The following is a 16,871-nucleotide window of genomic DNA, read 5'->3' on the forward strand; positions in this document are numbered from 1 at the left end:
ACAGAGGATTTTCTGACTTGCCAAGAGGTCCAGGGAGATCTGACTCATTGAGACTAAGCTGCATCAGAACACAGAGGAGGATTCACAAATGAACTGATCAGAGTTCTTGCCCTACATGTAGATGGGGCCATACCAATTCATTCATGTTCCATACTGAAATCTTTCAAAAATGCTTAAAATTGGGGTTGGGAGATAGCATAATTGTTATGCAAAAGAATTTCTTGCCTGAGGTTCCATGGTGCCAGGTTCCATCCCCAGCACTACAATAAGCCAGAGTTGAGCAGTGCTGTTATTTCTCTCTGTATCTTTCCTTCCATATCCTTCTCTCATTAAATTATTTTTTAAAAGTGCCTTAAATTGTAAGTTATGTAACTTTGTCTAATACTGGGAATGGTAATTCACATATGTTGTCTTCTAAATATTTATTTTGGGAACATGTACATATTACTAAATAATTTCATAATATCTCATGAAAACACAGGCAAGTATGTAACACTCTCCAATGTCAGGAAACTCTTCCTTGCGTGAAAGCAAAATATGATTAGACAGAGATCTGTTTTCTCTGATTAACAGTTCAGATGAACAACAGTTCAGATAAACATCTTTTAGCTGCTAATCTTGTGCTTTTTAGAGTTACTTGGTCTTTAGGCTTTTCTTGCTGGAATCCCCCATACACACACACATACACACACACCTTTTTTTGTTATTTCTGCTGCTCATATATGAATATTATTCTAAAAAAGATCTATATTTTCAATATAAGTAGATAACTATGTCCATTTTTCTAAATTATATACTAGTGTTTCTATTCTGTTCTTTTTTTTCCCTTTAAGATTTATTAATGAGAGAGGAGAAAAGGAGATAGAACCAGAGCAGTATACAGTACATGCAATACTTGTGATCAAATTCAGGACCTTATGTATGCAATACTTCATTCACCATACAAATATACAAGATTTTATTATTATAGATGAAGAAACAGCAAATTTAAGTAACAGCTAACAATGATAATAAGCACAATTCAATTCAATGAGCAGAAGAAGGTATCAATTAGGAGGTCACAAGAACCTCATCACAGGCTCCACTCTCTGATAGAATCATGTCAATTGTAATCCGAGGAACTTGTCAAAGCTTCCAGTATCAGCATAAGTAAACTCAATTCAATTCAGCATTTCTTGAGCACCTTCCCACACAGTGTAGGGGAGCAATAATGGAGAAAATATTAAAAGTATACTTAATCTACTTACAACATTAAGCACTGTTTAGGCTTTCATTCAAATATATATGTATAAGTATAATACATATATGTATATGTATAATATATATGCACACACAGAGATGTGCTATATATCTTTAATGTTTATTCTAACCAAAGAAAATATCCATTTCCTCACAAATGCAGACCAGGCTAAAAAACAAAATGTGAAGGTGGGAAGTGATATACCTGCTAGAGTGTATTAACATGCTTAAGGACCCAGGCTCAATCTCCTGATTCCTACCTACAGTGGGGGGGGGGGGGGGGGAGGGGGATTTGACAAGCAGTGGAGCTGTGCTGCAGATGGCTCTCCTTACCCTCTATCTGAGAGAGAGTGCAAGCGTGTGAGAGCAGAAAAATGGCCATCAGGAATAGTGGAATGGTGCAGGTACCTAGCCCTAGCTTGGTAGTAAAATAAAAAGTGGGCAAAACTGAGAAGGTTAAATTGTATCAGGGCTAACAAATATGTTTTGATTACCAGGGCCAGTTCTAACTATAAATTGCTACCTGGAATGTTGTGCTGAAAATAAAGCATAAAATTATGACCTAAAGTTTAATGAGAAAAGTGCTCTAGCTAGTGAGGGCCTGTCACAGTCAAGGGACAGAGGATTACCACATACTTAGTCAAAATCTAATTACAAGACAAAGGTCAAACACTATGTGCATAATCCAGTTACACCTCATAAGTGAATATAACATATGTTAGGGTGTCAGTCAGCTCCCCACAAAGTACATTTTAAAAAGCATTTTGATCCTTTTTCCAGCCATGACATCATCTCCCCAGACAATAACTTGGATCCACCTGCATATCAGATTTCAGGCTCAGGAAACAAACAAAAAAAAGACTAGTATAGTCATGGACTCTTTGGTATATAACTAAAATAGGACTACTAACTATCTACAAAACGGAGACTCCCCCAACTCTGAACTATCCCAGCTTTTAGATTCATGATTCGTCAACAATTTGTTTGGCTTTGTATGTTAACTCTTTTTTCAGCCACCAGGTTCCAGATGCTACCATGACGCCAAACAGACTTCCCTAGGCAGACAACTCCACCAATGTGTCCTGGAGCCCTGATTCCTCAGAGCCCCATCCCACTAGAGAAAGAGAGAGATAGGCTGGGAGTATGGATCGACCTGCCATGCCCATGTTCAGCAGGGAAGCAGTTACAGAAGCCAGACCTTCCACCTTCTGCACCTCATAATGACCCTGGGTCCATACTACCACTGGGATTAAGAATAGGAAAGCTATCAGGGGATGGGATGGGATATGGAGTTCTGGTAGTGGGAACTGTGTGGAGTTGTACCCCTCTTATCCTACGTTTTTTGTCATTGTTTCCTTTTCATAAATAAAAATTGGGGAAAAAAGCATTTTGATTCAACATAGCTGGTTTTAGGAATAAAATCACAACCACCCAAGTTAATAGGAACAAAGGCTTTCTTCTCTAATTTTGCCTTCATGATTTACATCTTAGATAAGAGATGCTGGTCTTCCCCTTCCCACCACTTGTTCTTGTTCCCTGAGCAACAGCCACCAACTGAGAAACATCCACCTGAAGATACTCAGGACATATCTTATGAGTGGGGGAGGTAATGGCAACAGTTCAAAAACACAAACTCCAAACATGTACATTCTTTTTTGGGAAATTTTTTACAATGAGAAATTTAATGACTACAAATTACTCCAGACTGGGCAGGGGGTACACAGCATAATGGTTATTCAGTGACTCTCATGACTGAGGCTCCAAAGTCCCAGGTTTAACCCCCTACATCACCATAAGCCAGAGCTAGTAGTGCTCTGATAACAAACAAACAAACAAACAAAAAATGACAAATTACTCCAGACATCCTTTCATGGTTTATGTGATCATCCAATTGGAATTCCAGCCAAAAAAAGTTCAGTGTTTCTTGTCTACCCCCCCCCCCCGGTTCTATTTTTAGCATGCCTGGTGTGTTTAACTTTGTGCTATAATTTTAATGAGAAGCAGACCTATTCAGATAAATTTAGCTATTCTGATGTGTACTCTTCTATTGTGTTTTTCTAGATTGTAAGAGGAAATTTGTTATAAATTACATATATATACATATATATAATTGATTACATATATATGTAATCAATTACCTAAATTACATATTGCTACCCAAAAATGACAGTCTAACATAGACTTTTTTCTAAATTTTATTTATTTATTTTTCCTTTTGTTGTCCTTATTTTTTATTGTTGTTGTAGTTATCGTTGTTGTTACTGATGTTGTTGTTAGACGGGACAGAGAAAAATGGCGAGAGGAGGGGAAGACAGAGAGGGGAGAGAAAGATACCTGCAGACCTGCTTCACCGTCTGTGAAGCGACTCCCCTGCAGGTGGGGACCTAGGGGCTCGAACCGGGATCCTTACAACAGTCCTTGGGCTTCATGCCACGTGCGGTTAACTCGCTGCACTACCACCCGACTCCCCGACTTTTTTTTTATGTGTATAGAAAATCAGCTCAAAAAGAAAAGGAGCAAAATTAACATACCATGTGATGTAGCAATGTCACAGATTAAATTAATCTCATCCAGTGGCAACTTCCAGGAAGCACACTCTTCAGTGAAGGTTAGGGATCTCTCTTCATGTCTTTCTATTGGGTACTTCTGAATATTTATAGGTGCGGGGCCCTATAATACAGACGTTAGCTGAGATAAGAAACTTGGAGAGTTATCAAAATATAGAAAAGTACCTCCAAAATGTAGACTTTACTTTCACACACTCAATACCTAGAGTTAGCTCCTCTCATTATCTTTTTTTTTTCATGTTTATTTATTTTTTAAATTTCTTTATTGGGGAGATTAATGTTTTATAGTCGACAGTAAATATAATAGTTTGTACATGCAAAACACTTCCCAGTTTTCCATATAACAATACAACCCCCACTAGGTCATCTGCCATCATGTTCAGCTACTCTCATTTTCTTGACTGCTACAGAACATATAACAGTAAGACCATTGTTAACTTGCACTTATAATGCCTTCATGTGCTATTTTCATTTCCCAGTTTCTTTTTATTCACAAAATATGCTAGATATACAATTCCAAAGGATTTCTCTTTACAGCATTCTTTCCTGAGCCAATTTTGGACTCCAGAACTGAGACCCAGAGCTGTCCAAACTAGGAGAGTAGTTTGTAAAGGAAAGGTTCCATTGTGAAAAGTGATTATTGTATCAGTTTGGGGGGACATGCTAGCTTAACCCTCCATGTCTTGTCCTCTGCTGCAGCAGGAAGTAGTAGGCATGAATTAGATTCTACCTATTAATGCACTTGCATGAGATCTGTGAGACAGGAGAGGCCATAGCTAGCTAGCTCACTGTAGCTACCGTGCTCAAGGAGACATAAACATGAGATGTCAGATTCTGTGTTCCACTGCAAAAAATGACCAACTATATGGTCTCCGGTGGCCACATCCAACTGACTATCTGCTTTTGAGCATAGCTTTACTGGATACAAGTACTCTCAGTCATTTAGGCATTACCCATGACTCTTCTTGTTCCATCATGACTCAGTAATTAGTTGTGACAAAAAGAGCCACAAAGTTTACAGTATTATTATCTGGTTTTTACAAAAACAAAAAACAAAAAAACAAAAAACAAACAAACAAACAAAAAAAACTAGGCACATCTTGCTTGACTGTGCAGCAAGTAACTCCAGTAGTGGCAACAGAAACAGAAGCTCTGATTTTAAATGTGAAAGCCTGATGGTGGCCTCTTGATAATGATCCTTTCTGACTTTTCTACTGGTTTTGTGAGGATCAATTTCCTAAAGCAAACTCCCTACTTCTGAAAAGACCTAAAAAGGTTTCCACTATAACTGTGGCTCGTATCCTTCCCTTTTTTTTACATGAAGATAAATAACCAAGGGAACTGACACAGAGATAATACAGCCTACTAGCCTCTGGAAATACAGCTTATGTTTGAAGAGCTCTAATAGCCTTTAGGAATTAACCATGCTGAGTCTCTCTGAAGTCAGATCAGCCTAAGAGCAGTAGCAAAAGTTTAATATGTTCAATAATAGCATTAGAGCAAGTCATTATTTTTTCCAGGAAGATATAAAAAAAAACCCTGCAAAGCATCAAATATCATAATAAAAAACAAAATAGTATTGACCTTTACACTGATCTGATCAGTTTCTGCTGGACACAACAGTTTTTGCGTTCCATTTCTTGACTGTCCAATTGTCCAGTAGCCCATGAATGACTGTTCTGGCAAAGGCAGCCTGTCAAGGATAATTTGAAAAGTCAACATTTTGTCTTATTTCTAAGTCATGGAAAAAATTAACAGGATGTCTATTATAACAGTACCCATCACTTTAAAGAATATTTTGGACTTACATTTCATTTTATTAAAAGATCATAAGGTTATGTTTAGAATCTTAAGAAAAAAATATACATTACAAAAACACAGAAGGGGAGCTGGGCAGTGGCACATCTGGTTGAATGCACATGTTACAATGTGCCAGGACGCAGGTTTAAACCCCCGGTCCCACCTGCAGTGAGAAATTTGCTTTGTGAGTGGTGAAGCATGTTGAAGGTGTTCCTCTGTCTCTCTCACTCTCTATCACTGCCTTCCCTCTCGATTTCTAGTTGTCTTTATCCAATAAATTGAAAAAAAAAAACAACCAGAATGTAAGATACTAGTATGTTTTTACCTTAATGACAAATGTAATTACAGTTACTTTTCCTCTAATTTGTAAGATAACAGTTTATCATCAAAATTTCTAGAAGATCTTTTTCTTTTTTAATTTGGACTCAAATAACGATTAATTCACAATGCTTCTAGACATGTTTATAATTTATGCGGGGCAAGTTTCACAGACTATTTTAGCACCTTCAGTTTTTTAACTTCCAAATGAAATATGCTATAGATGAAAACACCCACATAAATGTGACAGATACCCCTGCACACACCTGTGTAATGAGGACCTACAGGTGTAGAGCATCACCACTACTAGGAAGCCCATTGAGACTAGTTTGGTCATTACTCCTATCAAGGGATCTAACATACTGACTTCTACTGCAATTATTATGTGTCTATTTCCATTTAAAATTACTCTTAATACAGTGATTTATCCAAACAAATATGGCAATGCTAATATTCAAAACCACAATTTTAAAGAATAAAGTCTTTACATTTTATGCATCATTCTTCTTTGAACCTTTCAAAAGAAGCCATTCATTTGTCATTTCTTTCTTTATAAACTTCTTCTTCTCTGAGTTAAGGTTTGAAAAGAAAAACTTTCAGAGTTCAAAGTTCTTTAAGAAGCTTGCACTGGGGAGTCAGGAGGTGGCGCAGCGGGTTAAGCGCACGTGGCGCAAATCGCCAGGACCTGCGTAAGGATCCCAGTTCGAGCCCTCGGCTCCCCACCTGCAGGGGAGTCGCTTCACAAGCGGTGAAGCAGGTCTGCAGGTGTCTGTCTTTCTCTCCTCCTCTCTGTCTTCCCCTCCTCTCTCCATTTCTCTCTGTCCTATCCAACAACAATGACATTAATAACCACAACAATGTTAAACAACAAGGGCAACAAAAAGGAAAATAAATAAATAAATATAAAAACTTTATTTATTTAAAAAAAAAGAAGCTTGCACTGGAGCCTATAAACCCAAGTGCAGGTTTAGAATGAAGGGGTTCATTATTAAGAGTACATATTTATAATTTGAAATCATCTTCAGTAAAAGAGTGTCTCACATACATTTCCAAATGCTTAATAAGACCCTGGAAAGCTTAAATTTTTTTTTTTTACATAAAATAGCAGAACCTGGCTTTCTGATGGAATATGCTGTTTCTTTGAAATGCTAATACTTAACACAAAAGACATTTACACTGAAGCTATTCTAAGTCATATGCCATATTCAACAGGAACCATCTATCATTTAAAGTAGCTGTATTTTAAGTAGCTGAACAATTACCCTGATTGGTTACTATCATATTTATCATATCCCCATGTTTTTACTTGGAATGAAGTCAGAGGATTCACTATGATTGTGCTTTTACATTTATTTCTTTTCTAACTAATTTTCTATCAAAATAACCTTATATATGATGCCACAAGTCTAGTTTCAATCTACAACCACATAATTGACCTATATGTTCCTCCTTTCAAGTAAAATGGGTTATGCAGTGGCATATCCAGTAGGACACACATGCTACAAAGCACAAAGACCCTGGTTCAAGCCCCAGGTGCGAGGGTAAAGCTTCACAAATGGTGCAGCAGTGCTTCAGATGTCTCTCTTCCTCTCTTGCCTGCTCTCTATCTTCCATTTCCCTCTCAATTTTTGCTTCTATGTAAAATAAATAACTAAATAATAAAATAAAATATTAAGAATAAATTAATAAAACATTCACTATGTCAACAGGGCAGACTCTGAAAATATCTCAAAGACTGAAACTCTTCTTCATTCTTAAGGAATGGACTACATTCTTCTCTTAGCACTTCACTGGAGGGAGAATTAGGGCTCCAAATATAGGAGGAGGAAAACAAAGGAAGGAGACACAATGAATTTTTCTCTCATACAGAACACAGGAAACTAGGATTCTAGTTCTCTCTTACTAATTTCCTCCCATGAGATTGGAAAAAGTTAATTCCTCTTACTGTTCATCTCTTCCTTTGTGAAAGGAAAAGGCTGATGATCTGTTAGTTTCCTTACTGCTTGGGGAGTTTCTGGTTACTGAAGTGAGGAAGTAGAGGAAGAATTCAGCAGAAGAGTCAATAGCCTTGCATTACTTTGGTACTCTACAGTAACTGAGGTGAGAATAAAAAGTAGAGGTGAGAACTTCTGTGAGACTGGTTTTACTAAATCTTAAAAAGTAACTTCCCAGTTACTGGCTTTTTTCAAATCAACAGAAACTAGTACATATCTTGAAATCTAATTACAGGTGGAGATTTACTTAATAAAAGGGATCAATGATTGTTGATACCTAGGCCTAGAACATGGATCTAATATCCTTTAATTATCTCACAAAAATATCATTCAGATATAAGAACAAACTTCATCCGAAAAGAACTTCACCTGTCTGCAGTGATCTTTCATAAAATCTTGTTTGAAATTGCCAATTCATTTTACAGCATGGCGAGGGAAGTAGCAGGTTGCTCAGTTATATGTAAAAATAACACTAGCTGAATATGTGTATGCCCAGCCAGGTGCACCACCACCAGGCCTTCTTCGATTTTTAAGGACCCAGGCTCAAGCTCCTTGCCCCCACTGGGAGGAGGGGAGAGGAAGGCAGCAGCAGTGCTGCAGGTGTCTATTTCTCCCTCCCTATATTCACTTCCCCTCTCAATTTCTTTCTGTCCTGTGGGGAAAGCAAACAAATTTTAAAAAAGAGAGAGATAAAGCAAAGACCTTCACTTATTTTTCTACTACTAAGCCCTCTCAGTGAGCTGTGGAAAAATTTGACTGTCATTGACTTTCTCCCCTTCACTAAGCTAGTTAGTATATTTGGGTATATGAACAAGTTTTGGAATTTGAAACACAGTCAACATTAAATTTGAGGTAACACTAATATCATAATCAGTTAGCAACTGGCCCTATATTCTGTCACTGAAATTGGCCATCCAACTCAAGAGCAGATTAAAACTATTATGCCTGAATTGACTGAAATAACAATTATAGCTTCCCCAGTTTAGGATACTGTCACTTGTATTAGTTAACTTATTTGAAGTCCTACTTCAAATAAGTGGTGTCTGGATTTGATTTTAAAGGAGAGAAGGACAAATTTAAGAGCTATATATAGCACTACTTTTATCTTCAATGCAATTCATAAATTTATGTTTTTTCAAACAAATTATTTTAGCTCATTTGTTGTGAAGTTACTTAAATCCTTGTGGAAGTTTAATGGAGACATGAAAGTGAAAGTTTTAACTACAAAGAAAGAGGAATATTAAAATAACTCAGGCCAAATTATAACACTTCAGCAAATTACAGGAAAGATTTTTTTCCCCTAAGTATGCATACAATACATAACATGGTACACATGGGTGCCAGGGTTGAACGAAGTAGTCTGAGTGAGGTACAAGAGATTTACCCAAGACTGTTTCCATGAAGAAATCAGCTGGAGTTTTAAAGAACATGTTCTGGCAAACTGCTACTTTCTTTGAACAACTAGCTACTATTTCTGGAGTATGAAAGAAACACATGAAAAAAGATTTGGATCTTTCTAAGGGCCTTATGCAATTGGAAGTTGTTGATATGCCCATTAGCAACAATTACTAAAACATTTCTTAACCTTGAGAACTACTAATTTTCATGAGAATAATTGACTCCTTCACTGATTCTCAAAATTTACCAATTACTAATATCTTTGCTAAGAGGAAGAACAACTCCAATTTGTAGCCCTTGTTTACTCCTAATGTTCTTAATCAAGCCTCTGGTAAAAGGTTAAGTTGGGTTGTCCAACAGAGTTTATCAAAGACTTCCAAAGAACACTTCTGACAAATCTTTCCACCTTCAGCTCTTAACCCTTCCTCTTGAACCCCTACCAATTTAGAACTCAGCTACCTCAAATTTCAATGCCCAGTCACAATCCCACAAATTATTATTATCCCTACCTAGTACTTCTTTCTTTTATCTCCTCTTTGATGAAATCTTTCTTGTTGTAGGATACCCATTCAAATGTCGATTTCCCTTTTCATTCATCTCATATTTCTTTTGAGGCAAGTGAATCTCTTGCTATTCTGGGTTTCTTTCTCTCTCTCTCTTGCTCTCCTTGCTCTCCTCTCCCCTCCCCTCCTCTCCTCTTCTCTCTCTCTCTCTGCCTCCAGGGTTATCGCTGGGGCTTGGTGCCTGCACTATGATTCCACTGCTCCTGGAGCCCATTTTCCCCCTTTTGTTTCCCTTGTTGTTGTTATTGTTGAATAGGACAGAGAGAAAATGAGAGAGGAGGGGAAGACAGGGGGAGATAAAGACACCTGCAGACTTGCTTCACCACTTGCAAAGGAATCCCCTACAGATGGGTCAAACTAGGATCCTTGTGCCCATCCTTATGCTGTGTTAACCCTGACATCTCTCTTCTGGGTTTTCAGGTAAATTTCCATGTATGGACCTCAGAATAACTCTTAAGAATGCTACAGAGGATGGGTGGTGATGCAGATGGTTAGTTGTACATGTTACCATGAATGAGGACCTAGAATTAAGCCACTAGAACCCACCTGCAGGTGGAAAAGCTTCAGGAGCAGTGAAGCAGAGCTGCAGGTATCTATTTCCCTTCCCTTTCAATTTCTCTCTGTCCTATCTAATAAATATATTTTAAAAAAATTAAAAGAAAACTATAAAAAAACAGAATGTTGTAGAGTTTACAATCTTCATATTGAAGACCTGTTAGATAATATAAATTTTCAAGAGCAAAGGCTTAAGCAAGTGACTGGGATGGAAACTCTTACGGGGCATTTTTCTTGGGGACTGGGGAGTGGATAACTTCACACAAGCATGCATAGGAGTAGGTAATCTGACTAGGTAGTCCCCTGTAAATAGCTGTATATTTATTAGACTAGAAAGCACACTAAACAGAGAAAACAGAGGAGTTCCTTTAAGCATTTGAGATTCATGTTGCCTAGAATTATTTTATCAGTTACTCTCCCTTGTTTGCTGAACAAGGAGACTTATAAATCTCCCATCCCTGCAGTGTCACATGTTGCTGATAAATTATTGCTGGAAATAACATGCAACAAATGTGTGTGTGTGTGTGTGTGTGTGTTTCTCCTTTGTGTGTCTGGCTCTACACCTAGACTTCAGAACTTGAAATGGTATACCTATGCCACCTACATCCTGCTGAGGTCACAGAAAATGAGTAATTTGGATGGACAAGATGGGAAAAGATTTAGGGAAACTTGCTATTCTTGGCCCAAACTTTCCAAATAAGCTTCCTCATCATATCCAGAAAGACACTGTGCAGTGTTTGAGCTATTGCCCAGTGTCATGCTGTGCCAAGGCAGATGTTGTCAGCTTGCTCTACACAGCTCTGGTTTTCTTCCTCCTCGGAGAAGCTGCCAGACTCCAGTTCCGAGGCTTGGGTTTCCTTTCTCTCATATTTCTTTGAGTTTCACTGCAAAAAGTTTCTTCTTCTTCCTCTTCTTCCTCTTCTTCTTCTTCTCCTTCTCCTTCTCCTTCTCCTCCACCTCCTCCTTCTTTTTTTTTCTGCCATCTGTGTTATTAACCACAATTGATATATATACATATATATAATATATGTGAATATATATATATATATAATATATACATATATATTCAGATATTAAGTGTTTTCCTTTTCTAGGTAGCCACATCATGAGTGACTGGGATGGAAATTCTTACAGGGACATTTTTCTTGGGGACTGGGGAGTGGATAACTTCACACAAGGATGCATAGGACTAGGTAATCTGACTCTATAATTCTTAACCATTGTGTACAAAGGTTGGTAGATTACATGTTTTCCAAAGTAGACTGTTAATTTACTGAAGGCTAGGCTTACACTTTACCCAAATCCCTGGCACTCAGAAACTATGGATTTTATCACCCCAAACTCTCTCTCTTGTCACCTCAATTTTCACTGCTGCAAGTGAAGTTGTCAATGTTCAACACCTAGATATTGTAGTTGATGCCCAACAGATTTTCCTATCTTTGTTTCACTGCCTTTCAGCTTATTATCTTCAGGAACCAACTAGGGTTTTTATAAATTATTATCCATGTTACCTTACTCTGTAACTTAATAATTCTTCTATGACTGCATCTACCATCTTGACTCTTCTCCCTTCTAGCCTCAGCATGCCCTCACTTAACCCTCATTTTTAGTCACTATGTCATTTGCCATTTCTGAAAGGCACCATATGCTCCAAACTGTTTCTGCTCAGTGTATATCTTTTCCTGGAGAAGGCCACATAACTTTCTGAAGACTCAGTTTGGTTTAGCCCTCAGACTTAACCAGAGGATAGAAGGCAGCAGTCCTACTTCTTTGTTTCTGTGTGGTTTCAACATGAAACAAGTCACTCTTTTAGCTTTTTTTTTTTTAATTGATTATGACTGCCCTGAAAATAAATATTGAGGCTTCTTCACCTCTCTGAATCTCTACCTAGTGTTATCATATAAATGCTAAACAATGTTTGTGAGATGATTTTCACATTACTACTAACATATTGACCTATTTAATTCTCATCTCAGTGGAACATTGCAAGACACTACAGCAAATCTTCTCTATTGCATCCTGTTCTCAATATATGATGTCTGTTTTGCCAATGCATGTAGGTACAGTTGCAGGTTAGGGATTTCTATTTTGTCAGGTGACAAATTTTCATAAAATATCACCAAATGTTTAAGGGTTTAAGGGTAATTTTTGAGGCTGCTTGAGATGATTACAAAAGAAGGTTTACAGGTCTTAATTCTTTCTAAGTAGAGTGGGTATGTTGTTTAGTTTTTTTTTTTTTCTAGATTCATATAAAGGAACAGAAATCAAATGACATGACTGTGAAGTTACTTTATAATACAGTAAGAGACTGTATGGAAAAGATTGTGAAACTATAAAACCTAACCTCATCCTTCTACTTATGATAGTTCTGAAATGTCACTATCTAAAATTATTGTGTTTGAAAACTTCTATGAAGTGAACATAATCATGCAGAGTGGAAATGCACACACCTCAGAAGTCCATACTCAACATTATACATTTGTTAAAGCTAAGATTACAAAAAGAAAGTTGTAGTGTACAGTAAGATGGAAAAGCGAAGAAGAGGGAAAAAAAAAACTCTAGAAAGTATATCTTTCTTTCAGTTTCAGCCCTGGCTCCCCACCTGCAGGGGGGTCACTTCACAAGTGATGAAGCAGATCTGCAGGTGTCTTTCTCTCCCCCTCTGTCTTCCCCATTCTCTTGATTTCTCTCTGTTCTGTCCAGTAACAATGGCAGCAATAACAACAACGATAAACAACAATGGTAACAAAAGGGAAAAAAGTAGCCTCCAGGAGCAGTGGATTCATAGTGCAGGCACCGAGCCCCAGCAATAACTCTTAAGGAAAAAAAAAAATATATATATATATATATAAAGTATATCTATATATTTTTTAATAATGTTTATTTACTGGATAAAGACAGTCAGAAATCAAGAAAGAAGAGTGATGAAGAGGAAGAGAGACAAAGAGACACCTGAAGCACTGCTTCACCACTTACAAAGTTTTCCCCCTGCAGGTGGGGACTGGGGGCTCAAACCCATGTCCTCGTGCATTGTAATATGTGTGCTAATCAGATGTGCCACCACCTGGCCCCCAGAAAGTATATCCTTCAGTGGGACAAATAGTGAAAAAAGACTGCTTTTATTTTTAAAGATAAACCTAGTGAAATGACTCCAAAGAGAGGCCCTGATTGTCCATTTTCATGCCTTTGGTACCTAAATATGTAGTTGGACTTGGCTGTAAAAGAAGCTATCATTTTACAATTGCGCAAGACAAGTCTTTAAAGTAGAAAGCTAACTTTAGACAGGTACACTTTCAGAGATATATTCAGTATAGATGAAGCTGTTCTATCTACAGGTGTATACCTGGCACTATTCTAAATAGATTGATAGTAAATGTGATCATGTTGCATATACTACCATCAGATAGTAATGTGACTTATTACAGGACAACACAATCATAGTGATCTACACAGGGAGTTCTGTTATTGTGTGTGTGAGAGACTGACTGATGAAGTAATGGGTGGTTATAGTTGAAGTAGGGACTGTGAACCACAGAATTGATTAGTTGGGAGGATAATATTCTAAGTCACGGTACCTCTCAAGTGCCTTCCCCCAAAAGGTGTATCCAGAGCTGTTTGAGCCCAATCTAGAAAAGTTCTGCCCTGTCTTGCTCCTAGGTAGTGAACTCAGCTATTTGCAATCACCTCTAGAGTATATAAAGAAAAACTGAAACTTGTTTTTCAGGCTTCTCTTAGTCCCCTCTATGACACAAAGGATATTCTCCTTTTCTTACATAAATTAAGGGAACACTAAATGCCATTCTGAAGAATGACTCACTTGTGTACCCAGTAACATCCAGAGTATCAAGATTAAGTACCTACAGACAACAGTGAAATCAGCACACAGGTGCTCAATAATGTCGTGAGTCTTAGTGCATGCCTTTGAGTACTAGTGATAGACATAAGTAAAAAGGTAAGAAAAAATAATCCAGAAAGGGAATTTAAAAATAAAAGGGAAAGAAGCAGGAAATAAGAGAAAGGGATTATGATCAAAAGGGAAATATGTCTGCACATTTCTGTTGCCTGTGAGGCAAATGCTTTTCCAAAGGAGGGGTAAAATTCTACTTTTAAATTCTACTACTAAGTTCTTATAGTCAGTAATATTGATTGAGCACCTATCCCCCCATGTATGATTGTTCATCTGTGACCACAAAAAAACTATGGGCACCAAGATAGTTATCAGCTCTCTCTATCTCAAGGTTATTATGATTTGGAAGCACAAAAAATGGTTATTTTTACCATACTAGGGCTGACTATATTAATAAATCTGATTGCCAGATTTGTAGTGCTAAAGATACTAGAAGAATTTAGAATGAAAAGAATATTTTTATTTACTTTGAAGAACTTGTGACTGTACTGATTTTGACTTTCAAAAAGCAAATCCTTAATTCAAGAGCAAAAAGTTTAAGAGAATTTGCTCACATAAAGAATATTTTGATTTATCTCTGAAATCAATGGCATTGCTTTGAAAGAAAATGTGATTAAAACAATGAGCTTAGTCACTAAAATGAAAGTTGTATATAGGTAATATATTTGTGCCAAGATAGTAGGAAAGAAAAAAAATTGAAACACAACTCTAAAGTATCTATTATCTGTACCTCTTGTACCCATAGGGGAAAATTGCCTCACAGAAAAAGCAGATTTATTGTACATAGTTAATAACTATGAAGTGCTACTTTAATTATGCCCCTTTTGGTCACTACAAAGCCACACCATCATCCAGGGGCCTACTCAGCAAATCCTTTGATTCCCATATAAATGTGCTAGGCCTAGACCTCTAAAAGATCTCTGACTCTCTCCCTCTCTATCACCCCCTTCCCTCTCAATTTCTGGATTTCTCTATCCAATAAATAAAGATAACATTAAAAAGACTAAAAAATAATAATTATTATTATGAAGTGCTAGTAGCACACAGCAAACACTAGGTAAATAGCAATTATTCCTACTTTGGCTGCTCTAAAAGTATGTATTCTTCCCTTATTTGAAATCTTAGATTGGTGCCTATCAGTACATTCAGAAACTTAAACTCTATTGGTCTGCCACAGAAATGCACTGCTTCCCCTTTCACTGAAGTGTGGCAGCAGCTTTGCCGGACTGGTAAAGGCTCCTCAAGATAATACTCTCAGAATGTAACTTACTGTTTGTTAAACTGGTATAGCATTTAAATAAGAAATTAATGTGAGTTCAGGGCCCAGTGAGTCAGTGGATATTTGAAAAATCAAAGACAGGGTTGGCAAAGTAGCTCATCTGAGAGGGTGTCTACTTGGCCACACTCTCAACTCAGATTTAAGGCCAGCCCCCACTGCACTGGAGGAAGAAGCACGGTTGTCTTTCCCTTCCCCTCTCTGCCTGTCTCTATCTGAAATAATTAGTCCAAAGCAGTGAAACCATGGTGAGGATCCCCTCTTTATATTTCTAGAGTCTCTTATAGGCAAGCTCTGTTCTAAAATGGGGACCCATTAGAGAAATTTAATTACAATTTCATATTAAAATACTAGCTAATATGATCTAGATGTATATACTTTCTGAATTTTTTATATTTATTGTATCTTGTGTCCTTAAAAATCCTAAGGAACAAGGGAAATAAATGGAAAAGTAAGGCTGATCAAATTGAAGACCTTATAAATACTTTTCAAAAAAGAAATTGGGGAATAAAATATTTTTCAAAGGCCATTTTATATGGACATTCCTATTTAGAAGAAAAACTCAAGGACAAAATGGACATAACTATTATATTATCTATATGGTATCACGGTCAAGGATATTTTCCAAGTTGATTTCCTAAAATTCTGAGATCTTAGCTGGGCAGACTGCTCAGTGGCAGAACACTAGACTTACATGTGTGGGGTTCCTGGTTTAATCCCTGGTACCACACATGCCACAGTTGAGTGGTGCTCTGCTTTCACTCTTGCTTGTTCCCTCCAACTTTAAACAGATAAGTCAATCTTAAAATTCCAAGGCTCATTTGACCTAAAGCTCCTGATGATTTTCACTATCCAAAGATAACTCTCATATGGAAACTGCCCATAATAAGCATACCTGGCAATATTCCCACAGAATCAGAATTAATATTACTAGTATTTCACCTCAGTCCCTGATTGGCTTTTCTCTTTGTGCCTCAAATTCCTCTTTTACAACATAACCGTGTGTGTGTAAGAGCAAATCTTATATATATATATATTTTTTTTTTGCCTCAAGGGTTATTGCTGGGGCTTGGTGTCTCCACTATGAATCCACTGCTACTGTAGCCATTTTCCCACCAGTTTTTGGATAGGACAGAAAGGAATTGACAGGGGAGGGGAAAGTAGAGAGGGAGAGAGAAAGATAGACACCTGCAGACCTGCTTCACGACTTGTGAAGTGACCTCCTTGCGGGTGGGGAGCCGGGGACTCGAACTG

At 37.4% G+C, this 16,871-nt stretch overlaps 1 protein-coding gene across 4 annotated transcripts in view; it reads right to left on the reverse strand.

Annotated features, from left to right (window-relative positions):
- The window catches only part of VWA8 (von Willebrand factor A domain containing 8), a 408,658-nt gene that overhangs the window by 153,130 nt on the left and 238,657 nt on the right, over positions 1-16,871 (reverse strand). For all 4 annotated transcript variants that reach the window (XM_060194755.1, XM_060194752.1, XM_060194753.1 and 1 more), the window contains exons 27-28: positions 5,391-5,499; positions 3,771-3,909 (exon numbers count right to left, since the gene is read on the reverse strand). In XM_060194755.1, the coding sequence (XP_060050738.1) occupies positions 3,771-3,909; positions 5,391-5,499 (248 nt within the window). The remainder of the gene's footprint in view (positions 1-3,770; positions 3,910-5,390; positions 5,500-16,871) is intronic.

This window comes from Erinaceus europaeus, chromosome 7, assembly GCF_950295315.1.
Source record: "Erinaceus europaeus chromosome 7, mEriEur2.1, whole genome shotgun sequence".
Taxonomy (NCBI): domain Eukaryota; kingdom Metazoa; phylum Chordata; class Mammalia; order Eulipotyphla; family Erinaceidae; genus Erinaceus; species Erinaceus europaeus.